Here is a 27,980-nt window from a genome sequence, read left to right as displayed (position 1 = left end):
GAAACTTATCAAAATCCTTTTTAATGTCCATTTGATTTGCATCAGTTAAATACAATCACTTCTTCTCTTCTACTTGCTTTGATGTACTTGTCATCCAGGGATTGGTCATACAATTAAATATATTGATTTTGTCTACCCGGAATTAATTTATACTAAAGTTCTTCAAAGAAAAAAAAATCCTTTGGCTTCCTTAAATTCACCCTAGAGGTTTCCATATTAATTATTATTCTAGGAAACTGGGGTACCAGTTGTTGATGAAATAAATGTTCAAATGGGAAAGAATACAAATGACTGTGAATTATGAACGCTGTCTTATATATATCTTTCTCAGTAATAATCATACAATTCATCACTCCCCCAGTCATCATTTGATCCCAGATTGGGTCCCTTGGGCAAAGCCAGTGACGTTAAATTCAGTTGATCTGCAAATATAGGACACAAAGCATATGGTTACCATCTGAAATGAATTACTGTCCTCCTTTATCTACTGCTAATAATTGTTGGCTAAAATAATTACATTTCCAAATAATAGTGTATAAGTCATGTTAACTGAATAATGGGTGTGTCTATGAATTTTATGAATAGTTATAACTGTCAAACAATTTGTCAGGCAATTAGTATATTGGTTGTAGATGTTTCAAGTAATTTTCAGTGATCAGGCTAGTGGATCTGATAGTGGCTGAACTCCAAAACATCTGGAGGAAGTCATCTACCCTTTTGCTAACAATGGGACAAAGGCTGCTATTTTGACGGCAATCCCATGCATTTACAAAGTGCTGTTTGAAATGCAAAGAAGAAACACAACTCCCTTTCTTTACAAAACAGTATTTATATTTTTATATCAACAGCATTTTATGGGGCACGGAAAATACATTATTTACTTGGTGAAATTGGAGACTGATTTCCATATGTCTAAATTCAAACTCTATGCTGTTCAAGATATATAAAATAGGAACTAATAGCTAGGTAGTCATTAGCAGCTTCTGGAATATTGAAGAAACCTGTGGGTACTGGTGGACACAAGAGAAAACCAGCCCTTCATGGCATCGGACCAGAATATCTCCGGGACCACCTTCTGCCGCACGAATCCAAGCGACCGATTAGGTCCCACAGAGTTGGCCTTCTCCGTGTCCCGTCGACTAAACAATGTCATTTGGCGGGACCCAGGAGAAGAGCCTTCTCTGTGGCGGCCCCGACCCTCTGGAACCAGCTCCCCCCAGAGATCAGAACTGCCCCCACCCTCCTTGCCTTTCATAAAGCTCTTAAGACCCATCTCTGCCGTCAGGCATGGGGGAACTGAGACATCTCCCCCGGGCCTATATAGTTTATACATGGTATGTTTGTGTGTATGCTTGCTTTTAATAATGGGGGTTTTAGTGTTTTTTAAATTATTAGATTTGTTACATTGTCTTTGTTATTGTTGTGAGCAGCCCCGAGTCTACGGTGAGGGGCGGCATACAAATCTAATAAATAAATAAATAAATAAATAAATAAATAAATAAATAAATAATAATAATAATAATAATAATATTGAGACAGATTGGCTAAAAAAATGACTTAAGGCTAGTTTCTACTTACCAGGAGTGAGGACCATAAGGCTGGCAGGAGCTGCCACTTGCCCAACACTGTTTCTTGCATAGCAATGATACGTTCCTTCATCAGTCAACCGCACAGCTTGGATCTGAAGCCAGCTGGTTACTTCCCACTTCTGAGGACCTCCCCTAAACTACAATTACATAAGGCACATTTTAAATCTCTCTCTTTATACTGTATGATTCCATTGCAGAGGTGGTGTTCCTGCCGGTTTGGATTGGTTCTATAGAACCGGTAGTGGGAATTTCCCCCTACTCGCCAAACCATCAGTAATGGTCAGCTGGACACGCGCCGAACCGATTCTCTAGGAGGAGCCATAGGTGTCGCCATCTTGTTTTTCGCTTCTGCACATTTGCAAAAGCTGGGCATTATTTTTAGCACTCGGTCGCGGTTTGAAGGAAAATTAAGATCTGTTAGGACCTTAACACCGCGGAGGTCGGTGGATAAAAGCCTTAGTCATTTGTTCAAAACAAGATATATTTATTTTAAAAACACAGAAATAAACAAATAAAAGATTGTCTCGAGGGACAACATAATATACACATCTTACATGATGGAGGTTCAGGAGAAGAAGAAAAAGGGAGGAGTGAAGAAGGAGGAAGTTGAGTGAGATTGGCAGGATATTGCATCATAATAGGAGGATCTAATAAGACACACATAAGTTAACTGTTTCATTACTAAATGTCTCTGAGGGGCTGTCAATATACAGCGTGACAGTTTTTTAGCTCGATTTCTAGCACTGCACATGCGCATCCACACAGTGCATGAGGAAGCGAACCGGCAGTGAGGTAAGTTAGAACCCACCCCTGTTCCATTGGGGAAAACTTTTTAGAAAACTTTATTCTGGGGTATATTGATAACTCTCTTGCCGTTTTTATCCATGACTGTAATACAATTTCGACAGATAGGTTAGGTCAGAGGTAGGCCAAGTTGGTTCTTCTATGACATGTGGACTTCAACCCCCAGAATTCCTGAGCCAATCGTGCTAGCTCAGGAATTCTGGGAATTGAAGTCCACATGTCATAGGAGAGCCAACTTTATCCCTGGGTTAGGTTGAGAGAAACTCGGCTTAAGTCACCCCCTGAGCTTCCGTGGGTAAAATGGCTATGACTACTCTGCATTGGGTCTGGTATAGAAGATCTTTACATTAATAAATGCATAATAGAATAATTATAATAAATATCCCATGGTGCCAATGTTCAAACAACAGATTAAAATTTCACTATGCAGAATCATGTTGATTCATTTTCCTATGGTTGGTAGAAAATTAAGGGATCTCTTCTGTTGAGTATGTATGACTCAGTGTAAATAGTTGAATTTTGTTAGACGCCTCTGATTGGCTAAGACGCTGACAGTTGGGTTTCGGCGGGAAGCCTAAAAGTATAAAAGGAGCGTCTGGTGCTGTGTAAAGCCAGACGCGTTCCTTGCTGAAGTCACTTACTGAATAAGAGCTGAATAAAGGAACCGTTTTAAAACACGAGCTGCCTCAGACTTTTCACTGGCGACGGTCAAACCTGCGCTCTCCACCATGGACAACCTGCCTGTCGGAAGAGCTCCTGACTTCTTCGACCCGGAGAAATCCACTTGGGACAACTACATCTCAAAATTCGACATCTTCTTAGAAGCTGCGGGCATGAAGGACGCTGACAGCGACAGGAAGAGAGCGATCTTCCTGAATTATTGCGGCTCAGAGATATACGATCTCGCCCAGACTCTGACAGACCCGCGACTGCCTCAGACCTTTCATCTTCCATCTTGGATTTTAAGTTGGATATATTAGAATTATTCACTATACTTAACAGTTGCTCATGCACGACAAATCCAAACTCCCCATTTTTTCATATGTATGTAGTAATTCATATTCAACTTCTTTGACTCATTTCTTTTTTGAGCACTCTTAATAAATAAAAATAAATAAATAAATATTTTATAAACCTTAAAGCAACACAGTAAAACTATTGAGCATGCACAAACCATACAGCATATAGAAATTAAAAACAATCCTTACTCTACATCTTCTGAGGGATCCAGTATATTTAAGAAGTATTTTGTTGAATTAATTGGTTTAGGATCTGGATATTTGTGAAACCTTCTGCTCTGGGTCAAATTTGTTCAACTGATGAAATGACAAAGCAAAGGCTTGCTGAGATTCCCTCCTCCAATGCACGAACCCCTTTGTCAAAAATTTTCAATGATACCCCTTCTCTTCTAGAATATCCTGAACCAGATATGAGACCACTCCCTCCTCATTAGTTATGGAGAGTTGTAAAAGATTATCCAATTTACAGATTTACTGGGTTAGATGTTATGAACTGTATTGAGTTTATTTGTATTGCTTTTATCCTACTTTGTATTTGATTATTATAAACCACTCAAGATTTTCTGAATTGGGGTGACTCATACATGACAAAAGGCAAAGGAATAAATGCAATTTTACAAATTTACATAAATGCAAATCATATAATTTCAATTTGGATTAGTCTAATATAATTTAACTTTAAAATAAGTTTTAAATGTTTTCCTTTACTCTTCCCATGATTTATTTTTTATTCATCTTCTTTCATTTCTTTGGAACATTATTGTGCTTGTTCATATTATTTTTTTGTTACACATGAAAAAGGGATCATGTATAGGTGGATTTTCACAAAAAAGTTATAGAGATTATCCACGTGTAGTGTAAAGTTTATTGCTTAATATTCTAAAATATAACTCATGAAAGATTAAATGTTGACTTTAGCACAGCTCCCTGAATCATATTATTTAGACAATCACATCTATTCATTCATGCAAATACATGCTTTTAATCAGTATATCTTTAAAAAAAAACATTTGCCATTTTTCTGTGTTCAAAAAGCTTCAAACCTAGAACAATATTTTATCTGTCTTTTGGCAGGACTATTATGCTGAGCATTTTATCTGAGAAAGTCTCCACCATCATATTACACAGCATTTAGAAGATTGATATAGTCACCTAACTTTGTAAAACTGCAACTCTGTGTAGTGTACATCAAATAAAAGTTAAAAAAAAGCCTTGATCGGTGCAGATTGGTGCAAAAGCAGGCACCACAATAGAAAAATATGTTTAAATATTAAATTTATGGATGTATATTTAACATTGCACTTTAAAATTTGTCCTTTTACAGTTTTTAGCTTTGCTCTCTTTTTGTATTGCCACTGGTTAGGGAAAACAACTCATCTCATGATCTCAATATTTATTTGGAAAGTGTTAGATTCCATCCTATTTTTTACGCTTTTGTTAGCTGATTCCAAAGCACATTGTGGGCGTGTGATTACACATACACAATGCATATGGAACAAGGCCTTTTTTTTAAAAAAAGAAGCATGCATTTAATCCAATATGCACATAATATGCATATGTACAGTATTTTGTACTTGGGAATGTGCTAGACATTTCAGATTGATGTAAAATACCAATGTACTATGTTGCTGTTCTTTCCATAATGGAAAATAATCTAAATTATTTACAGATGGAAATAGCAGCAGTATATGTTCTCTTTCTTATTTTAAAGCCTAAATAAGGAAGTTTGGAAGTTGCCCACATACTGTCTTCATTTCTTAGTCTTCTCTGGAAACAGGACACATGGAATCTATGTCTCTATGTGAATGCCTACATCCAGATTTTTCCTTTCACTGTCAGATCAGAACAGTGAATTGCACCCAAAAAAATTATGTTGCATAATCAATTGACAGATTTATTTATTTTTTTAAACTGCCTTGGAATAACCATTTTGTTATCTAACAGCAGTTCAAAATTGAAACATATTCTAAAATGTGTAATGTATTGGCAGGGGCTAAACCAGAAGGGAGGGGGGGGGGTTTACAGAGTGAGGAGGAAAGAGAACACATAAATAGCTATGTATAGAAACATAGAAACATAGAAGACTGACGGCAGAAAAAGACCTCGTGGTCCATCTAGTCTGCCCTTATACTATTTCCTGTATTTTATCTTACAATGGATATATGTTTATCCCAGGCATGTTTAAATTCAGTTACTGTGGATTTACCACCTACGTCTGCTGGAAGTTTGTTCCAAGGATCTACTACTCTTTCAGTAAAATAATATTTTCTCACCTTGCTTTTGAACTTTCCCCCAACTAACTTCAGATTGTGTCCCCTTGTTCTTGTGTTCACTTTCCTATTAAAAACACTTCCCTCCTGCATCTTATTTAACCCTTTAACATATTTAAATGTTTCGATCATGTCCCCCCTTTTCCTTCTGTCCTCCAGACTATACAGATTGAGTTCATTAAGTCTTTCCTGATACGTTTTATGCTTAAGACCTTCCACCATTCTTGTAGCCCGTCTTTGGACCCGTTTAAGTTTGTCAATATCTTTTTGTAGGTGTTTTGTATCTTTTTGTATACGCAAAGTTTGATAATTGCACTACAAATTATTAGAAATCTCATCTATCTCTTAATATTTTGGAGTTACAGTGTTCCCTCGATTTTCGCGGGTTCGAACTTCGCGAATAGCCTATACCACGGTTTTTCAAAAAATATTAATTAAAAAATGCTTCATGGTTTTTTTCCCTATACCACGGTTTTCCCCACCCGATGACGTCATATGTCATAACCAAACTAATAATTTTTGCAAATGAATAACAAACAAAATAATTATTGTTAATAAATAATTATGTTTATAAATATCAGGATCACTAAGTGTCTTATTCAATGGTGAGTACCAGTAATAATGGTGAGTAAATGGTTGTTAAGGGAATGGGAAATTGCAATTTAGGGGTTTAAAGTGTTAAGGGATGTGATACTGTCCATAGCCAAAAATGGTGCATTTACTTCCGCATGTCTACTTCGCGGAAATTCGACTTTCGCGGGCGGTCTCGGAACGCATCCCCAGCGGAAATCGAGGGAACACTGTATATTGCGGAGTACTATTACACTGATCAGACAGTTCAAAATTTATATTTTCTGAAGGAATTCAGTCTATCATCATGTAATCTCCAAGCAACATTCCTGTAAAACAAACTTCTTTAAAATGGAGCGACTGGACCAAATTCAGCAACTAGGAGAAGGTTGGAATTGGAAAAGGGGAACTAGGCCTTTGCCCCATCCAGGGCTTAGAGCAGTGATGGCGAACCTATGGCACGCGCGGCAAAGGTGGCACATGGAACCACATTTAAGATTTAAGATTTAATTGGATTTGTATGCCGCCCCTCTCCGAGGACTTGGGGCGGCTCACAGCATGTACAGAAAAACAGGAAACAGTAATAACAATCCAATTAATAATACATTAAAAACAATCTTTAAAATTCTAATTAAAAAACTATCAATACCATTCATTCAACAATCAAACTAAAACATTCATTGGTCAGGGGGAAGATCTAAGGAACCTCAGGCCTGGTGGCAATGATGAGTTTTTAAACTCTTTCCATATCTTCTGGCCCACAATCCGTTGCCCTAGCTCAGCTCTAATGTGCATGTGTGTGCCGGCCACCTGATTTTTATTTATTTATTTTTATTATTTTATTTATTTATTTTATTACTTATATTTGTATGCCGCCCCTCTCCGAAGACTCGGGGCGGCTCACAACACGTGGAACAAATCATAAATAATCTGACAAATTTAAAATATTTAAAGATTTAAAAAAGACCCCATATACTAACAGACATACACACAAGCATACCATATATAAATTAAACATGCCCAGGGGGAGATGTTTCAGTTCCCCCATGCCTGACGGCAAAGGTGGGTTTTAAGGAGTTTACGGAAGGCAGGAAGAGTAGGGGCAGTTCTAATCTCCGGGGGGAGTTGGTTCCAGAGGGCCGGTGCCGCCACAGAGAAGGCTCTTCCCCTGGGGCCCGCCAACCGACATTGTTTAGTTGACGGGACCCGGAGAAGGCCCACTCTGTGGGACCTAATCGGTCGCTGGGATTCGTGCGGCAGGAGGCGGTCTCGGAGATATTCTGGTCCAATGCCATGAAGGGCTTTAAAGGTCATAACCAACACTTTGAATTGTGACCGGAAACTGATCGGCAGCCAATGCAGAATGTGGAGTGATGGTGAAACATGGGCATACCTAGATAAGCCCATGACTGCTCTCGCAGCTGCATTCTGCACGATCTGAAGTTTCCGAACACTTTTCAAAGGTAGCCCCATGTAGAGAGCATTACAGTAGTTGAACCTCGAGGTGGTGAGGGCATGAGTGACTGTGAGTAATGAGTCCCAGTCCAGATAGGGCCGCAACTGGTGCACCAGGCGAACCTGGGCAAACGCCCCCCTCGCCACAGCTGAGAGATGTTTTTCTAATGTGAGCTGTGGATCGAGGAGGACGCCCAAGTTGCGGACCCTCTCTGAGGGGGTCAATAATCCCCCCCCCCAGGGTGATGGACGGACAGATGGGATTGTCCTTGGGAGGCAAAACCCACAGCCACTCCGTCTTATCCGGGTTGAACTTGAGTCTGTTGACACCCATCCAGGCCCCAACAGCCTCCAGGCACTGGCACATCACTTCCGCCGCTTCGTTGACTGGGCATGGGGTGGAGATGTAAAGCTGGGTATCATCCACATATTGATGATACCTCACCCCATGTCCTTGGATGATCTCACCCAGTGGTTTCATGTAGATGTTGAATAGCAGGGGGGAGAGGACCGACCCCTGAGGCACCCCACAAGGGAGAAACCTAGGAGTCGACCTCTGACCCCCCACTAACACCGACTGCGACCGGCCAGAGAGGTAGGAGGAGAACCACTGAAGAACAGTGCCCCCCACCCCCAACCCCTCCAGCCGGTGCAGAAGGATACCATGGTCGATGGTATCGAAAGCCGCTGAGAGGTCAAGGAGCACCAGGACAGAGGATAAACCCCTGTCCCGGGCCCGCCAGAGATCATCCATCAACGCGACCAAAGCGGTTTCCGTGCTGTAACCGGGCCTGAAACCCGACTGCTGGGGACCTAGATAATCGGCTTCTTCCAAGGACCGCAGGAGCTGGAGTGCCACCACCTTCTCAACAACCTTCCCCATGAAGGGAAGGTTGGAGACTGGACGATAGTTATTAAGCACAGCTGGGTCCAGGGAGGGCTTCTTGAGGAGGGGGCGCACGAGTGCTTCTTTATAGAGTGATGGAAAAACTCCCCTCCCCAAGGAAGCGTTGGTAATGTCCTGGGCCCAGCTCCGTGTCACCTCCCTGCTGGCCGAAACCAACCAGGAGGGACACGGATCCAGTAAACAGGTGGCGGAACTCACAGCTCCAATGGCCTTGTCCACTTCATCAGGTGTCACCAGATCAAACTCTTAGCTGGCACAGAGGCTCTGGGAGGGAATTTTTGGCTTCCAGAGAGCCTCTGGGGAAACAGGGCAGTGCGTTTTTACCCTCCTCCGGCTCCAGGGAAGCCTTTGAAGCCCAAGGGAGGGCGAAACACGAGCCTACTGGGCCCACTAGAAATTGGGAAACAGGCCATTTCTGGCCTCCAGAGGGCCTCCAGGGGGCGGCAGAAGCTGTTTTTCCCTCCCCAGGCATTGAATTATGAGTGTGGGCACTCACGCATAATTACATTTCCAAATAATAATGTATAAGTGCATGCATACACGCTCTTTCGGTATCCAAGGAAAAAAAGGTAAGAAAGGATGTTAGGTCCACTTGAATGATGGATGAGAATACTATCTTATCCCCCAAAGTGTTGATCTTTTTCTAAGATTGCTAAATTCCATGGTGTTTTGTCCTACACCATAGTCATCAGCAGGGAACAGTAATTGTTAGATCTCATGCACTTAGGATGTTGTTTTACTGTATCTTTAAGGATTGCTCCTAGCAATAAGTAGATATCACAAGCTAATGTGTCTGTTAAACATGCACAGGTTTAGCTTCTTCATAGTGGAGAATTACCAATTACTATGGCTTTCTTTGTCATAGTTATATCTCCCTCTTTCTTTTAGGGATTTATTGTCTTCCATTCTTCAGGATCTCTTCTTTTGAATTATCTGAGCCCATTTCAGCCACAAAGGCCTGCAAACTATTTCTGAGTACACGGTGCACAATATATTTATGTACCTCTGTCTCTTGATCCCCTTGATTCTGGTTATTTTCATTCATTAGGCTTATTCCTATGGAGGCCTCACAAATGGCTATGGCTATCTGCTTCAATAGCAATAAATATGTCAGACTTATCTCAAGATAATTAATCCAGTCCAAGACTATATATGTGAAGGCTATCTTACAAGCAAACTATGCACTAGGGGAAAAACAACAGTACAGTTATGAATCTAAACTAAACTAAGTCAAATTTCCAGGGGGGAAAACTGATAGTAAGGAGACTGCAGTTGGAAGTTCATAGTCTTTACAGAACATTACTATTCTGTGATACAAGTCCATGATGATCCTTAGATAGCAGCTGCTTCTGATCCTGTTTTGACACTCAGCAAATTTGGTTTCCCCTAGCAGGTTTCTCCTGAGTAATCTTGCAAAGTCTTGCTGTCTCTTTGTGAAGTTGAGCACTCCCATTATTGTTTACTTTTCAGCTGCTGGCCGACTTGAGGCTAGATGGAGGAAGTTCCAGATTTGGGTCAAAATTGTAGTGTTCATTTTAAGAAAATTGAGTCAGTCAGTGGTAACTCAAGTTCCATCATGCCTGGCAACATAGATTTCTGGAAATGATTCATCATGTGAAGAAGAATCTTTAAACTATGCCATGACAGTGTCTTTATTTGAGTTTCTTCCTTATACAGTGTTGATTCTACTATCTGTTTCCACTGTAGTGTTTCTTTACTATGATCTGATAAATTTGTTTACTCAAAGAAAAAGTGAAGATGTTCCTTATTGCTCCAATCTTCACTTTTTCTTTGAATACACAAGCTTGGACCTGCTGTGAATATAGGTCAAGATTCTCTCAGGTAGATACACAAATATGACACAAGCCCTCCAGGTCATAACTACAGATTTCTATCCACTCATATTTAGGGAGGGGGTTCTGGGGGAGGGTGGAGCAGCACTCTTGTTTTTCCACCTGTTTCCGGTTCTCAGATTAACTAAAGTACAAACCTTCAGCCTCCGAAGAAAATTTGTTAGAAATTCTTCTGTCAAATTCCAATCAGCAAACTCCTGTTAGCAAAAGTCAAACTATTTGACTTGCTGAATGAGTCTTATTTAACATTAAAACATGAATCAATAAAATGGCATGATCAGCCTTTTTTTCACAGCAACTATACAAAATTTTATGTGGATAATTTGTATATTTCCTCTTGTAACAGCCTGACATAAAACCCATCTATTCTGCCTGGGTATAACATGGCATACTACTCCATGGTGTATTTTTGTGTGGAGATCCCTCTACTAGGTGCTAGTATGTTGTATTGTTTTAATTTCCAGTTCAAATGGGCACAGACACCCAACTAACAGAATTTTAGAATTTATGCCCTATAGAAATAGAGAGAATATTGTACCTAACATTTTAATTACTTCACCACATTAGCAAAACAATATTTACACTCACATAACAATAGTTCCAAGTCACTCTGTCCCTTGACACTGCTCATTTATTGATTGATTGATTTTGTCCAATACACAATGAGGATTTTAGTGGGTATACACATAGTAAAATACATAATGAACCTTATAGAGGATATACTCATAGTAAAATATATCTAAGAAAGAACAGAAGAGAAGATATAGGAATAGAAGAAAGGTACAGGAGATATAGGAGAGCAATAGGACAGGGGATGGAAGGCACTCTAGTGCACTTGTACTCGCCCCTTACTGACCCCTTAGGAATCTGGATAGGTCAACCGTGGATAATCTGTCCCATGACACTGCGCCTACATGTTTAGTTTCTCCCACTATCTGTTGGATTAACATCTCTAGGTGAGGAAACTTCATGTGTACAATTGCAAGTGTGAAAATTTATATCCATGCATGAAGAGCAAATATGCAAAAAAAATGCATGAGGATAATGATAAATACATAATGATAGGGTGGAATTGTTTGTATACGAAAGACAATTTTTTTGTAAAGCCTGGAGGGTCCATATGCCTTATACAATTGTTCTTTTCCCTACATTCATTTAAGATAAATGGGTGCAATATTACATTATTAAAATCCCACTGTCTAAAAAAGATCTCCAAATCCCATGCTATGTACAGATTTAGGAGTGCATTAGGACCCTGCTTAATATCTATTCTTCCACTAAATACATTTCTGATGCAACATATTCTCTAGCATTACACCCAGACTATTTTTAATTAACTCATAGCAGCAGACATTGTCTCTGGAGATTTTCCCATTGTTTTAGCTTTTTCTTGTAGGAAAGCAATTCCTGGTTCCAGTTTAATTTGTTCAGTTGTATTTTGCTCATGTCTTCTTGGACTAGTGTGATTGTATTTATGTCAAAGGGGTAGTTGTAGTTTGATACAACAATGCAAGGAACAAAAATGTGTCTTATGCTAAATGATAGATGCTATCACAAACCTATCCTATGTTCCCCTTGATATAACATGGAACTATCCCACCCCCCTAACCAGACTGTGACTTGACATATGCTTTTACCCCACCCAAACATTCCATATAATAGTAGAAATTTTAGTTTCCATAAATGATTCCTAGGATTTCCTCACACACCCTCTAAATGGAAGGGTGTAACACTAAGTACTTTGAAGCCTTTTAAGTTCTATTTTAGGCTGGCTTCCCAAGCTTGTTAACCTCTGTGGAGATCCATGTTAGGAACATTCACAGATCACCACGGTATTTCCAACTGCTCATGCAAATGTGTGTAACTGTGGCTAGCAAGAGAACAAGCAGTAAAAATGGAACGGTAATTAAAGATTGCAGCAAGAAAAACAAAAGAAAAATGGAGAGCAGGTCCATGGGTGAACTATATTTTTAGCAGCACCAAAAAACCAAAACAAACAAAACCCCCACGGAAGGTTATTTGAAGAAATCTGTGCACGTCCACAGGTGGCTGTCATATGTTAAGCAAGTCCATCTTTTGTTAAGCAAGCAGAAGTTGTAAATCAGCAATGTATAGGATGGAAGATATGAAGAACTTTGAGAGCCAATTTGATGTTATTATTTGTTGTGGTTAGCTCTGGCCCAGCTCCTGCCCCAAGGAATGTGGAGGTGGATGTGGGGGAGACATCCACATGCCGCAGGCCTGTTTTGCTCCCAGTAGAATCTGCCGACGAAGTCTCCTCTGACCAAGGAAGCGTGAGTGACAGGGAAGAGGGGAGTTTGGTAGACAGCCCAGGAGGAGATCAGTCATCTGTATCATCCCTGGATTCTTAACAAGAATTAATGACACATCCACACATGCATAGAGTGATGCATAGGAGACAACAACTGAAGGATTATTACAAGAGAAAATGAGGCCACCTGTGGTTGGGTGGGGCTGCTGTAATTAGTGCTACAGATAAAAGTGCAGCCTGGTGTTTTAGCCTCATGGCAGTTTATCTGATTCATTGTTTCGTCAAGATCATGGTTTTTGCTGTTCAGGATTGTGTGTGTGGATTCTCTGGACTTTAGAATTGGACTCAATTTCCCAGTTATTGGGTGAGCAATTGGACTGCATTTAACCTGTGCCTTGTGTATACCAGAAAATCCCTTTGACATTTAAAAAGGTAGCTGTTTCCGTTTTTCTGTTTATAAAAACTTTTGGGTTTTCCTTTTATCGTGTGGTGTGTGTCTTCTTGGACTAATTACCCTGTAATTACAGGCGGTTGAGACACGCCGACAGAACAATTATTAAAGTTTTCATTTAGGAGATTCACGTTCAAGCCCACCCTCAATCATGGAAGCTCAGTTGATGACTTGGGCCTGTCCCTCTCTCTCAGCCAATAACACAACAGTTGTGTTGTTGTTGGAACGACAAAAAGAAGAAGTCAAAATTGCTTATGCCATCTTGAGTTTCTAGGGGGAAAGTGGGCATAAACCTGACAAAATGATTAAATAAGAATAGTGAAACTTTAGGACAGGGCTCCCCAAACTTGGCAATTTTAAGACTTGTGTACTTCAATTCCCAATTCAATTCTGGGAGTTGAAGTCCACAAGCCTTGAAGTTGCCAAGTTTGAAAACCTCTGCTTTAGGACCGTATACAAAGGAGGACCATATTCTGCATACACATAAATAACCATTGTCTGAGGGCAGACTAGATTTTCAGGTTACCTGAACTGAGATGTGGGGATCATCTCCAGGGAGCAGCATGTCCAGACCCTCTTTCCTCCATTCAATAGAGGCCATAGGAAATGCAAAGACCTCGCAGCCGAAGATCACATCTTGCCCGGTGATGTTCCAGATATCATAAGGAGGAGATATAATACGGGGCTCTAGGAAAGGCCAAAAAAAGATCTGAGAAGCCGAGAATCTCTATGTTATTTCTCCATGAAGATTTATTTATTTATTGGATATCTTTTCTGCTCTATTTTAGAGATGATGATTCCTACCATTTACCATTTAGTGTGTATTTTAAGAGATCCTTTAACCATATGGTGATTAAACCACTCTCACGTTTTGATAGTTAGCTTGTAGTCAAGGCCTGTCTTATTTTTATTTATTTATCTTGTAACACCTAAACTTTTCAAAATGGCAAGGACATGGGACCAGGACTGTCTCTCCTCACCTGTCTCATGAGGTCCAACAGGAAAGGCATCTTCTAGGTTCCACCAGGTGATTCCATACAGTAAAGCCTTTTCTATAGTAATGCTTGCCCTCTGGAACATCATTCTTCTGCAGATTAGGCTTGTTCCAATCCTATGGAAGGCCTTACAAACCTAGGAACCAAGCCTTGGGCTCATGCTCTGTGGTTAAGCCTATTGCTGATGAAATATGTTGTGGTTTTAATTTTATTTATTTATTTATTTATTTATTTATTTATTTATTTATTTTATTAGATTTGCATGCCGCCCCTCTCTGTAGACTCGGGGCGGCTCACAGCAATAATAAAGACAATGTAAAAATTTAAAAAACACTAAAAACCCCATTATTAAAAGCAAACATACACACAAACATACCATGTATAAACTGTATAGGCCCGGGGGAGATGTCTCAGTTCCCCCATGCCTGATGGCAGAGGTGGGTTTTAAGAAGTTTACGAAAGGCAAGGAGGGTGGGGGCAGTTCTAATTTCCCGGGGGAGCTGGTTCCAGAGGGTCAGGGCCGCCACAGAGAAGGCTCTTCCCCTGGGTCCCACCAAACGGCATTGTTTAGTCGACGGGACCTGGAGAAGGCCGACTCTGTGGGACCTAACTGGGATTCGTACGGCAGAAGGCAGTCCTGGAGATATTCTGGTCCGATGCCATGAAGGTTTTATTCAATCTCAGCTCCTATATTTGTTTCTTGTTGTCTTTATGGTATTTTATCTTATACTTTTTGATCACTGCCTAGAGTCACGTGCTTGAGATGAATGATCATATAAATAGAATAAACAAATGAACTACAGTAGTCCCTCACCTATCGCTGGTGTTACGTTCCAGACCTGGCCGCAATAGGTGAAATCCGCGATGGGGAATTTATCGACTGATAGTACTTATTTAAGTATTTATATTGTAATTGTTTGGTAAGTTTTCATTGTTCTAAGTGTTTATAAACCCTTCCCACACAGTATTTATTTTAGATACAGTATTTAAATACAGTATTTACAATTTTAGATATTTTTTTTTAGAAAAACCCTGCCAATCGAGTTCGGCGGGCTGTTTAAATCTGCCGATCGACTTCCTCAGAAACCCGCGATGAAGTGAAGCCGCAGTAGGTGAAGCGCGGTATAGCGAGGGACTACTGTATTGCACTACACTCCCAGTTTCCTTTCAGCAGAGAACCTTTTACGCTTGAGCTAAATATTGCTGCTTTGCCAGGCCATCAGCAGCTGTTATAAAGAATTTATTTGCATCATCATGGCACATCTGTGAACAAGGGCCCTTGGCCCCTAAACGGTGGTCCGGGGCTTTGTCGCAGTCGTTTAAATGAAATGCTTTCTAGGGATGTTGCTGCTGCCTCCTGTTGCTGGGGAAACATGACAGCTTTGTGGCAGCTGCTAATCAGCTTGCTTTATTGTCAAATGCTTGGATTTGACTTAAGCTTTCCAGCTAATTCACTTTTCCTCTTGTTTTAAGGTTTGATGCCTGGGGAGAGACGGTAGCTGGCTGGTAGGTAGAGCACAAGTTCTGCATGCAGAATGACTTTTACGCGAGCTCCGGAACCTCCAGTTTTGTTCTGGTTTTTACAAGTTCAGTAGCAATGAGATAGATTTTTTAGCTCAATTTGCCCTGCCAGTTAGATATTAGATGCCAGGCTAGATGAATAAATTAGGCTTTATTAGAAAGCAGCTTCTAATCTTTCAATTAAAAATGGGGGGGGGCAATCAATAAAATAATACGTAGCATTGTGAGACCAAATATTAGAAACATTCACTTCTTCCTGTACCACAATCCTATCTTCCCACTTTATTTTCTGTTTCTCTCCACAATCAGCCTAAATTTGCTTTACATTACTGTACCAACAACAACCCTAGTTTATTCTTCTGTTTCAGGATATCTCATTTCCTTCTGATAAGGAGATCAAATTAGAGGTATTCCTTCAGCACTTGCAAGTCTAGCCCCTGTTTCTTACCAGTTTGTAATGGTGTCCTCCAGTGGTGGGTTCTAACTTACCTTGCTGCAGGTTCGCTTTCTCCCTTACCACGTAGCTGTGCCCACATTGTGCGCCGCGTGGCCATGCCACACAGACACACATGCACAGTGCCAAAAACTCAGCTTCGGCATATACACAGAAGCCAAAAACAAGATGGCGGCGCCCACGGACCAGCTCTGTGACATCACTACTGGTTTACTAACGGTTCAAAAGAACCAGTTAGTACCGGTAGGAACCCACCTCTGGTGTCATCTCAGTATCTCATGATATTTTGTACATACTTTGATTCATTGCTAACTTTATATTAGGTGAGAGTAAATGTGATACTAAGCCACAAATGTAGCTTGTGGCAGTCATTTCAGTAATTACAGAAGAGATGTGTAATATGTAAAAGCTGTTTTAGTAGCAGACATCTAGAGCAATATCTAGTCTGGTTTGATTTACCAAGCTCGGCTACATTATGAATCCCTGAAACAATACATCAGTACAGACCAATGTATATGCCAGATGATATCCCTAATATATAATATTTGTTACACATGAAATATTTCTAGCACTAAACTCTATCTCCGGGACCGCCTTCTGCCGCACGAATCCCAGCGACCGGTTAGGTCCCACAGAGTTGACCTTCTCCGGGTCCCGTCGACTAAGCAATGTTGTTTGGCAGGACCCAGGGGAAGAGCCTTCTCTGTGGTAGCCCCGACCCTCTGGAACCAGCTCCCCCAGATATCAGAGTTGCCCCCACCCTCCTTGCCTTTCGCAAGCTCCTTAAAACCCACCTCTGTCGTCAGGCATGGGGGAATTGAAATTTCCCTTCCCCCTAGGCTTATAGAATTTATACATGGTATGCTTGTATGTATGGGTGGTTATTTAAATTGGGGGGTTTTAGATCATTTTTAATATTAGATTTGTTTACATTGTCTTTTTATATTGTTGTTAGCCACCCCGAGTCTTCGGAGAGGGGTGGCATACAAATCTAATAAATACAAATACAAATTTTTATGTACAATTGCTTGGAGTTATCTAGCTCTAGAAAGTAACACTCCGTCATTGCGGAATTCCAGATATTCAGGTTCCATTCATCTTAATGTTGAGAGCTGTTTTACCTGAGTGAATTCATTATTAAGTATCGATTCTTTATCTTCAATTATTTATTTCTTTTTTAAATCTTTATGATTGCAACAGTCCATAGAAATAAGAAATACACACTGACTGTTTACTATTAAGAAATATGTTCAGTCATTGTAGAGAAAGATGGTAGATAAATGGCAATGCATGTAGAAAACCACTAATTCAATCTTTGGTACCAGAGTTAAGGACTAGATAGCAGATTGGCCGGGGGGATTGCAAAATGATTGAAACCAGGTTGTTTTTGACCCACCGCTCTTATCCAATTTTAAACCATCTGATTATTTACTTCCCCATGTTTTTGTTTTGAAAATGTAAGAGCGTAGAATCGTTGTTTCCCATTTATTTTATTTTCAAAACGTTTAAAACCAGTCCTTTCTGGATTCTCTCTCTCTTTTTTAAAAAAGATTTATTGACAAATATAATACAAGGCACATAGAATACATAAAAAGGAAGAGAAAAGGAAAAACATTCTCACAGGGAAGAGGGACCTACAGTGGACCTTACCTGATTCACAAGGTCCTTCATGGGCTACACTGAGATTAGCCTCAGGGTTGGAATTAAACACCTCTTGGAATTTGCAGATCTGAGCATAGGTTTTGCCATCAGAGCCACAAAGAGCTTGGTTAGATAAACAAGCGCACTGGGGCTCAGGCACCTCGCCATGTTGCAGGTCTTCTGAATCAAGACGGCACTCTAAATCATCTCCACATTTGCCATAGAAGTGGTTGGTATGGTCCAGGTCGCAGATCTGTCCCTCTAGATTTGCACATTCCCAACAACAGTCACAGGCATCCAGGACCAGTCCAGCCAGGCAACCACGAGGAGTGGGGCATTCTTCCAATCTACACGCCACACAACTTTCCCCTTCCTCTATAAGCCTCTGCCAGCCACGCTGCAAGTAATCAGGACCAGTGGGCAGCCCCGAAATAAGTGCATCGCAGGAGAGATATAGCATAAGAAAGGTGACTTGTAGAGAAGCTAGGAGGGCAGGTTGAGACATTCTCACTAGTTCACTGGAATTTGGCACCTGTTTGACACCCTGGCTTGTCACCATCCCTGGGGCGATGGGAGAGCATTCACTGCTTGCTCCTTTTCAAAGCCATGAACACATCACTGCCTGGAAAAGAAAGAGAAGGGATTCAGGTGCAGCAATTATTTCACCTGTCAATTTCTGTAAAGCAGTGTTTTTCAACCAGTGTGCCGTGGCACACCAGTGTGCCACGAGACATGGTCAGGTATGCCGCGAAGCTCAGAGAGAAAGAAAGAAAGAGAGAAAGAAAGAAAGAGAGAGAGAGAGAGAAAGAAAGCAAGAGAGAGAAAGAGCGCACGAGAGAGAGAAAAAGAACTAGAGAGAAAGAAAGCAAGAAAGAACAAGAGAAAGAGAGAAAGAGAGAGAGAAAAAGAGAGAAAGAAAGCAAGAGAGAGAGAAAGACATAGAGGGACGTAGGGAGGGAGAGAGAAAGAGAGCAAAAAAGAGAGGAAGGAAGGAAGAGAAAGAAAGAGGGATGGAGAGAGAGAGAAAAAGAGGAAGGAAGGGAGAGAAAGAGGGAGGGAGAAAGAAATAGAGCGAAGGGGAGGAAGAGAGAATTTTTTGTCCAAACTTTTTTTAGCCGCCCCCCCCCCCGCCGCTCAATGTGCCCCAGGGTTTCGTAAATGTAAAAAATGTGCCGCAGCTCAAAAAAGGTTGAAAATCACTGCTGTAAAGGAATACTTGAATTGGAATATTATGAAAACAGCGCCCCCCATTGATGATCTAAGCCCCTTTGAACTCAATCTGTATAGTCTGGAGGACAGAAGGGAAAGAGGGGGACATGATCGAAATATTTAAATATGTTAAAGGGTTAAATAAGGTTCAGGAGGGAAGTGTTTTCAATAGGAAAGTGAACACAAGAACAAGGGGACACAATCTGAGGTTAGTTGGGGGAAAGATTAGAAGTAATGTGAGAAAATGTTATTTTACTGAAAGAGTAGTAGATGTTTGGAACAAACTTCCAGCAGACGTGGTCGGGAAATCCACAGTAACTGAATTTAAACATGCCTGTGATAAACATATATCCATCCTAAGATAAAATACAAGAAAGAAGTTGCAGGGGGCCCATTTCCTCCCCTTTCTTTTCTCAACAGCTGATTGGCACCCATTCGTCTAGCTACCCAGCCTGAGGCAGGGGATAACCCAGGAAGGAGAGCATGGGAAACGCGATCGTTCAAGCCACTCCCACGTGGTCACATGGCTGGCAAGCCACTCCTACCCAGTCACATGACCATCAAGCCACACCCACAAAATAAGTCATACCCACAGTGTGGCAGTAAAAGTTTTGGCTGCCCATTACTGAATAGGAGGGCCTCTTGAAAGTTTTCAAACTTCACATTAATTGTAAAAAAAGAAAATTTATATTTTTCAAGTCTTTTTTCTGAAACAAAATGTTCCTCTCCTTAAGTATCTTGGATTCATTACATTTGATGTAACTGTTTCTGACAATGATGTCCCATTTTTATAAATAGAGGATTTAGTTTTTAGCAGAAAAATTTGGAGGACTTCTTTATTTTTTTTATTATGCAGTGTGACTGGTACAAAATGTGTGTTCTTAATGGAACAGCAGTTACTGCTATGATCAGTTGCTTTTTTAATGAAGTACTAAATTGTCTTCAAAGATTTAATATAACTGCCTTTTTTTGAAAAGCAGCATTGCTATTTCCCATTACCCAATTACATAATGTTCAATTACTGAGTCATTTAAGGTTAAATGTATAGGCCTGACTCCAAAAAAGACTTTTGGAGTGGAAAGATTTTCTCTCCAGCATTAGGATAAGATTAGCTTATAATATTGCATCATTTGTTGCTCAAGATGCATGCTTAACTAGCGTTGTCTTTGTCAAAATTCTGATGTTTCTATGATAATTTTTTCCAATAATACCACAGCTAGAATGTGTTCTTCTTGAATATCTCTGGATTTAGTTTAGTAGTTTATGTAAAAGGAACCTGTTTATTTATCTACCCTTCAGTGTGGGTAACTTACAGATGAATTAAACTAAAACCGCAGAAAGCACATATAAGAATTTGGGGAGGAGATGGAACCAAGCAAACAAACAGCAAAAAGCCTTCAAATCTAATAAAATTGTAAAGCTGCTGGCAACTTCACAGTAAAAATAGAACAATGCCATACAGATGTTGCCCAGAGCATAAACACTGGTACATGGTTAGTGAATATTTTAGCCTCAGCCCACTGACAATACTGTTAGCAGTTTGAATTGGACACAGAAACAAATTAGTATTCAATACAGCTGAAATAGTATAAGAATATTATGTTCATACTTCCTCTTCCTCATAATTGCTTTCTCTATTCCTTAATTTTGCCCCCCCCATTTACTCACTTTTAGGCAGTACTGTATGTATATATATATTATATTTCTCATTATGAAATGTAACTCTGACTACAAGACAACTATTTCAAGACTTAGACAACTTTTTGTATAGTTTAAGACTTGCTGCACTAATATGTAATTATATGTTTATGTTCCCACATCCTCTTAACCTTAATGACCCCCCTTCCCTCTCCCTTTTTAATATTTGAAATTCAATAAACTATTTTAAAAAAAGAATATTAGGTTCACCATAGGAAATGTTTGTTAAATCTCTCCCCTCCCCTTTTTTTAACCAGCAGTTTCTCAGCTGAGTACTGTATAAAGACAGCCCGAGACAGACTCTATTGCAATAGTTCAGGCTAGGTGTTAGTACTCCGTAAGTATACATAGCCAAGTCTGCCTTCATCCCAGCTGGCATGCCAGCTTAAGATGGTGAGAAACACCCCTATTGTGGCCTTCTCAACATCCAGAAATGTCAAACTCAGGAAACCTTCAACCAGCCAGATTAATTTTTGGAGACAGATCACCCATATACAGAACAAGCTGTACGCACTTTCCTGGATCAGTCGATTCCCAAAAGCAACAGTTACAGCATCTTACTTAGATTACGTTTCGATTTCTCATTATTCATTTCACCAGTCCAGAGCCTCAGTTACTTTCCCAAAATGTAATGGAAAGGAAGACAGAGCTGCTTGATTTTCTGTAAATGTCTAGCAAATTTGGTCAGTGTGGTAATTTTCCAGGATCTTACATGGCAGTGATAGCTAAATGAGAGAAATAAGGTCATACGAGCTAGAAGTCCAGAAACAAATAGCCCATGGGTGCGCCTTTGAAGTACAGAGAGACGCCTAAGGGAGGAAATTCCAAAACTCCAGTCTCTCTTGAATTATTATGTAACATGCTCCATATGCTGAAATTATTAGCAGAACTATTGGAGCAGAAATACAAGGAAAGAGACAAGTACAGTATTCAGAAATATTTGAAATGGAAAGGATATAGATGACTGTTGACAATGAAAGTTGACAAATGATTATAGAATATTCTTGTTACTTCATTTTATTTATTTATTTATTTATTTATTTATTAGATTTGTATGCCACCCCTCTCCGTAGACTCGGGGCGGCTCACAACACAATAAAAACAGTTCATGACAAATCTAATAATTTACAATTTAAAATATTTTAAAAACCCCATTATTAAGCATACATACATACAAACATACCATACATAAATTGTATAGGCCCGGGGGAGATATCTCAGTTCCCCCATGCCTGACGACAAAGGTGGGTTTTGAGGAGTTTACGAAAGGCAAGGAGGGTAGGGGCAGTTCTAATCTCTGGGGGGAGCTGGTTCCAGAGAGTCGGGGCCGCCACAGAGAAGGCTCTTCCCCTGGGGCCCACCAACCGACATTGTTTAGTTGACGGGACCCGGAGAAGGCCCACTCTGTGGGACCTAATTGGTCGCTGGGATTCGTGCGGCAGAAGGCGGTCTCGGAGATATTCTGGTCCGATGCCATGAAGGGCTTTATAGGTCATGGTAAGACATTCCAGTTTTATCAATTTCAGCAACCAGAATATTAGTGATTATAAGTGGGGGAAGGGAATCATGCTGATTCCTGACAAATTCCTAGACTAGTCCTTCTAGATTTCTTGGTAAGAATGCAGAAATGGTTTGCCATTACTTTTTTCCTAGAACTGAGGGGAAGAAACAGCCCAAGGTAATCCAGTTAGGGCAAGACTACAGCTCCCAATCTCCCATTTCCTAGTCTAATACTTTTAATTACTGCACCAAACTGGCTCTCAGTTAAGCATGTAGTTATGGACTCTTGCTGAAACCAGCCATGAACACAAAGCTTGTGCAATATTTAAATCAGTGCTTTTTCTCTGCCATAAATCTAAAACTGTGAATCCCCTAAATTGCCATTCAAGTTTATTGCAAAGGACTCCCTTATAACAAAGGCTAAAAAGTCAAATAAGGACTAGTCATGCTGGGGAAAGCATTTATCCAGTGCTACAATATTCCGACCCACAATAGCTATCAGCTAGTTCATTCAAGATCTTAAAGGCTGTTTTGCTAGAGACGATGCAATAATCACACCTCTTGCATTACATCAGAGAGCTAAGTGTTGTTTTTAAACATCTAGCCCTTGGGTAATGGCAGTTTGTGTCTGATTGCTATTTTTGGGTCATGGGCAGGCTGCCTATAAAGAACTTTCCCCCTTCCTTTCTCCAATATACAGTGGTACCTCTACTTAAGAACTTAATTTGTTCAGTGACCAGGTTCTTAAGTAGAAAAGTTCTTAAGTAGAAGCAATTTTTCCCATAGGAATCAATATAAAAGCAAATAATGCATGCAAAACCATTAGGAAAGAAATAAAAGCTCGGAATTTGGGTGGGAGGAGGCGGAGGAAGAAGAGGAGGAGGACGACAGTCACTGCTGAAGGAAGAAGGTGAGGTGAGGGGAATCAAAAAAATCCAAAACTTTAAGGCAGAGGAATTCTGGGAGTTGAAGTCCACAAGTCTTAAAGTTGCCAAGTTTGAGGACCCCTGCTTTAAAGCATTAAAAAAAGGAGGGATTCTGAGGCTGCGAGGAGGAGCACACACCTCCCATACACACGGCGTGAGGCTGCCCCCCATACAACGCACCAGAGAGAGAAATGGCAGAAAACTGGCTGGGCCTTCATGGCGCTCTCAAATTTCCTGGGAAACCTTTCCAGGCTCGGTTCTTAAGTAGAAAACGGCTCTTAAGAAGAGGCAAAAAAAGTCTTGAACACCCGGTTCTTATCTAGACAAGTTCTTAAGTAGAGGCGTTCTTAGGTAGAGGTACCACTGTACCTGCATCACCAATGGCATCCACCCAGGTGTGAGTTGCTGCTACTGCCACTACCAGTGCACTGCGTGTACACTTTCACTTCTCCTACACATGCCTGCGCACGTCCCAGAGAGATTTTTCTTCTGTGCATGTACAGGAAGCAAAATCTGGTGAGGGGATGTGCACGTGAGAGAGGTTTCAGCCATTGTTTTGCTTCCACGCATGAGCAGAAGCAAAAGCTTCCCAAAATCTCACAGGTATCCCCTCGCAAGATTTTGTTTCCTGCGCATGCACAGAAGCAAAATCATGCTAGGACGCCTGTGAGCGCATGCAGGAGAAGCGAAGCTCAACTTTCACGACTAGTGCAGCATCCTTATCCGTACCGGTAGCAATCCGCTACTGCATCCACCATTCTTTTGCCTGGATTTTTAAAAAGATAATGTCATGGAATTGCACACTAGTAACCATTTTTGTTCAAAAGACTTGCTGAGCGGTTTGGGTTGTTTGTTTGTCTGTATTGTTTCTGTTCTGCCGAGCTCTATGGTATGAGTCTCCCAAAAATTCAAGGGTACAAATTTCACACACACACACACACACACACACTTGAAAGTTCAAAAACAATGTTCTTTATCACAAAAATTCAGAAGAAACAAAGCACCCTTTTTTGTATTGCAAAGAGCACTCGTCCCAAAACAACCTGGTAGTCTGTACAATCCCCTTAATCAGTCCTTAAGTACTTAGCTAGCAGCTGTGAAGGAACGTCACAGCCCTCCTTCTTCCACGAAGTGAAACACACACACTTTGCTCTGCTTTGGTTTCAAAGTCGTGAAAAATCAACAAACAAAGTCCGGAAACAGCAAGGCACAGTCCTGAAGAACAACGATCAGATAATCTTCCACAATGGCCCAAGCCAGCACGCTGCTATTTATATCAGCAGCTCTAATTACTGGAGCCCCACCCAAACACAGGTGGCCTCTCTTATCTCCTGTAATATTTCCTCAATTGGTCTCTTCTATGCATAAGTCTGCGCCTGCGTGGGTCTAACACTTCCTCATCCGAATCAACCGAAGATAATGGAGATTGGCTTCCTGGGCTGTGTCCAAGCCCCCCCTCTTCCAAGTCACCCCCACCTTCTTCTTCGTCCGAGGAAACTGCACTACCTGACTCTGTGGGCAATAAAACAGGCCTATGACACGTTGATGTTTCCTCTGCATCCACCTCCACATTCCTTGGGGCAGGAGCTGGGCCAGAGCCAACCACAGCAGTTTCTATCCCACCATGGTCCCCAAAGTATTCTCAATGGTTTCACTAAATTATAAATGTTAAAAATGCAACAGTGCCACATGCATGCAAACTAAAGTAAATAAATAAATCCAGGAACAATTCAGAAAGACAGTCCAAAAATACCTCAGGCATCATGCCTCAAATGCGCTCTAGAAGAACAGTTTCTTCGACTGCTTTTGGCAGGTAGCTAAAACTAGGACTAGTAAGTTACAATAGCTTATAGTCATCCAGTCACCAATGTCTTAAAATAACAGTAATGGAGACTAGTCGTCCCCCCCCCCACCCCGCTTAATGATAGTCCTGATTAGTCAAGAACAGTATTGGTCAACTTCAACAATTTTAAGATGAGTGGACGTCAACTCATCTACGAGTCTACGGAGAGGGGCGGCATACAAATCTAATAAATAATAATAATAATAATAATAATAATAATAATAATAATAATAATAATAATAATAACTCCTAGAATTCCCCAGCCAGTGTGTCAAAGGAAATGCTATAATAAGGCTCCTGCTTATATTTGGGGTCATTATGAATGACTTTGTGATTATCACTTAATTAGATGGCAACTTTAGTTCTTCAAGGATGCTTGACACCCTCAGTTGAAGTGTTTTGAAATTTTACTTTGCATCTTAAAGTCAAAATGCCTGTTTTTCTTAGAACTATGGTGTTATCGAGTGAAGGATGAATACATGGTTCTAATTTATAGCAAATTTTGGATCAGAATGTTTTTGTTTTACATATTGAAATTTTATTATTGAATTGATGATATGTAACTCTCCTTTCTAACAATCCATTCTTTTCTTCTTCAAAAGAAACTATTTTTTGGAGTTACAAAGAGAACTCATTAAAAATAGCTTCTTCTGTCAGATTTCTATCATATATCTATTTCATAATACTTATATTTGAAAGCTGGGAGAGAAGTCTAGTATCCCAAGTTCACCTTCCCATTTGAGCTTTGTAGACAAATAGACTTTTATAGGCAAACAGAAGACTCCAAATCCAGTCATTCCAGGATGCTATGTATCACCTATACCAGTTCTAAGGATATACTTAAAGTATTTCAGTGTCTCTTTGTAGTATATCCAATCTCCCCAATTTTTTTTTAATTAATAGCCTACCTTGGAAATTCATAATTTTGGTCTCACCTATCAAATTGTAACAGTTACTATAGGAAAAAACACTGAATCATAAATCAGCTATCGAATTTCAGATCAAACTAATCCATTAGTTCTGCTGTTTTCTGAAAAGCATGCTCCCCTAAATTCTGAACATTGAGGCTAAATTAGTTTGACAGCCATGCCTTCACAGAACTGCCCTTTCTTTCTCCTAATCACAAATATACTTATATCAAACTTTTTGTTAGTCATTAATATTAGTAAACAAGGAAGGATATCAGTAATATTACAGACCTTAATCAATGATGTCATCTAATGAACCTTAGCTTTTAAAAAGAGTTTAAGAAGGTTCATTTGCCGCAAAGTTAAATCACAGATTAAATCTAAGTGCACCTCAGAATAAATGGGATACGTTTTCTATATTCCAAACAGATTTGTGATCAAACCTCCTGATCAACATTATTCTCCACCTACTCATTCAAGTTTGATTACAATACTGTACTCCAATTTTTAATAATCGAATTATCCAGGACATAACCAGGAAAGGACTTTATAAGAACTTCAGATGCCAACAGCTTCACCCATAAAATTAACTCTCTGGAATAATCCAGATATTTAATGGATTCTAAGGATTCTTTATCTAATTTACCGGTAATTGATATTGTGAACAGATCTGAAATACTTATTTTTCCAAAAGTTCAAATGCTTCAGAAATGTAAAGAAACATATTTTCAGGAACTCTCAAGGAACAGTTATTGCAGACTACAAGGAACATCAAGGAACAGTTTCTGGATTTAAAAAGCGATCATCAGGTAATCATTACATGATTTATGTAATATATTATAATCCAGAGCATGATACCATGGTCTTTTGAGACTGAATGATGCCAATGCATGCATAGATATAATACATTATTTATGTAACAATATTTGTTTTATAATAATTTATATAATAATTTATAATAATAATAATAAATAATAATTTATGTAATGATTACATGTAATTACATTACACAACCATCGAGTAAAAATATAATTCATCATTATAAAACTTATACTTGATATAGACAGACAGGATCTGGGGAGAGGCAGAGTAACTTATGATGTATGTCTCATTCTTTTGAGAGCTTTCCTGGTCCTTAGCATAATGCATACGATAAGCACGGCAGTTCCAAAATATCCCATGGTTTAAATCTGGCAACAACTCTGCTCTCTAAGCTTTGATGGAAGTTAGAGACACCTACCTCATGTCAGACAGGGCAAAGCTGGCAGCTTATTCGAAATCCACTGCTCAGTTCCTTTCAGATTCTGAGTATCTCTTTCAGCTTAGGTTGTGCTGGATGGTGTTTGCCTTTTCCAAAGGATTAGTCTGCTGTTTCACTGCTTAAACAAGGACCAGTGATGTCACAATGAAATGTGATCCCCTGGACCCAGCCTTTATGGAACTCCCCCCTTATTGCACATCCACAAGGTTGAAAACTTGTCTGATTAGCCACTAAATTTGCTTGTATGCTGAACAGCCAGAAGTACATCCCAGCGGCAGCCTTCCTCTCAACTCCACTGAGCAACTCCAGTTGTAACTAGATACCTTGCTCACTGAATGTTTTAGAAATAGCCTCTTGGAGAAAAAGAACCCCCAATTTCTATAGTATGCAGTGGAATCCAGCATCTCTAAAAATACATCTTGGGAGATAGATTTGCCTAATCTGCAAAAGCAAGAAATATCCTGAAATTTTGGATGTGCCTATCCAGATCTGACAGGGGAAAACTCATTTTTATAAAAATAATAGCAAGATAGAGCAATGTTAGACGGTTGATAGATGGTGTTATTATTCCCAAACAGTATTCTATTATTGCCTTAGTTCAGTGTTTCCCAACCTTGGCAACTTGAAGATATTTGGACTTCAACTCCCAGAATTCCCCAGCCAGCAAATGTTTATCTTCATTTGCACTCTACCTTTATAAATACAATCCATCTTATATAAGCAAAAGATTTTGGGAAATTAATGTTTAAAAACCTGCTTTTAAAGAAGTATAATAAGCATGCCCTGCATCACTATTTTTTAATTTAAGCAGCCCAAAACAAACATTCAAATTGT

At 40.0% G+C, this 27,980-nt stretch overlaps 1 protein-coding gene across 1 annotated transcript; it reads right to left on the bottom strand.

Annotated features, from left to right (window-relative positions):
* Window positions 1-27,244, bottom strand: KAZALD1 (Kazal type serine peptidase inhibitor domain 1). The gene is made up of 5 exons (XM_070754016.1): window positions 27,126-27,244; window positions 17,811-18,423; window positions 13,717-13,877; window positions 1,579-1,726; window positions 1-422 (listed from the first exon to the last, which is right to left on the bottom strand). Exons 2-5 carry the CDS (start codon window positions 18,358-18,360, stop codon window positions 328-330), a joined length of 954 nt encoding a protein of 317 aa, XP_070610117.1. The 5' UTR covers window positions 18,361-18,423; window positions 27,126-27,244; the 3' UTR covers window positions 1-327.
* Between the last annotated feature and the right edge of the window lie 736 nt (window positions 27,245-27,980).

Source organism: Erythrolamprus reginae, chromosome 5 (genome assembly GCF_031021105.1).
Source record: "Erythrolamprus reginae isolate rEryReg1 chromosome 5, rEryReg1.hap1, whole genome shotgun sequence".
NCBI classification, from domain to species: Eukaryota; Metazoa; Chordata; class Lepidosauria; order Squamata; family Dipsadidae; genus Erythrolamprus; species Erythrolamprus reginae.
Note: the sequence above shows the minus strand (reverse complement) of the source record. Positions and strands in the feature narration are given on the sequence as shown.

Bases quoted from the DNA above. Each gene is read 5' to 3' on its own strand.
- KAZALD1 (XM_070754016.1), bottom strand. From the start codon at position 18,360: ATGGTGACAAGCCAGGGTGTCAAACAGGTGCCAAATTCCAGTGAACTA. The intron at 1,727-13,716 runs GTAACCTGAAAA...ATGTAATTGTAG, and splicing joins ATCCCCACATCTCAGTTCAG to TTTAGGGGAGGTCCTCAGAA. The intron at 423-1,578 runs GTAAGTAGAAAC...CTATATTTGCAG, and splicing joins CCTTATGGTCCTCACTCCTG to ATCAACTGAATTTAACGTCA.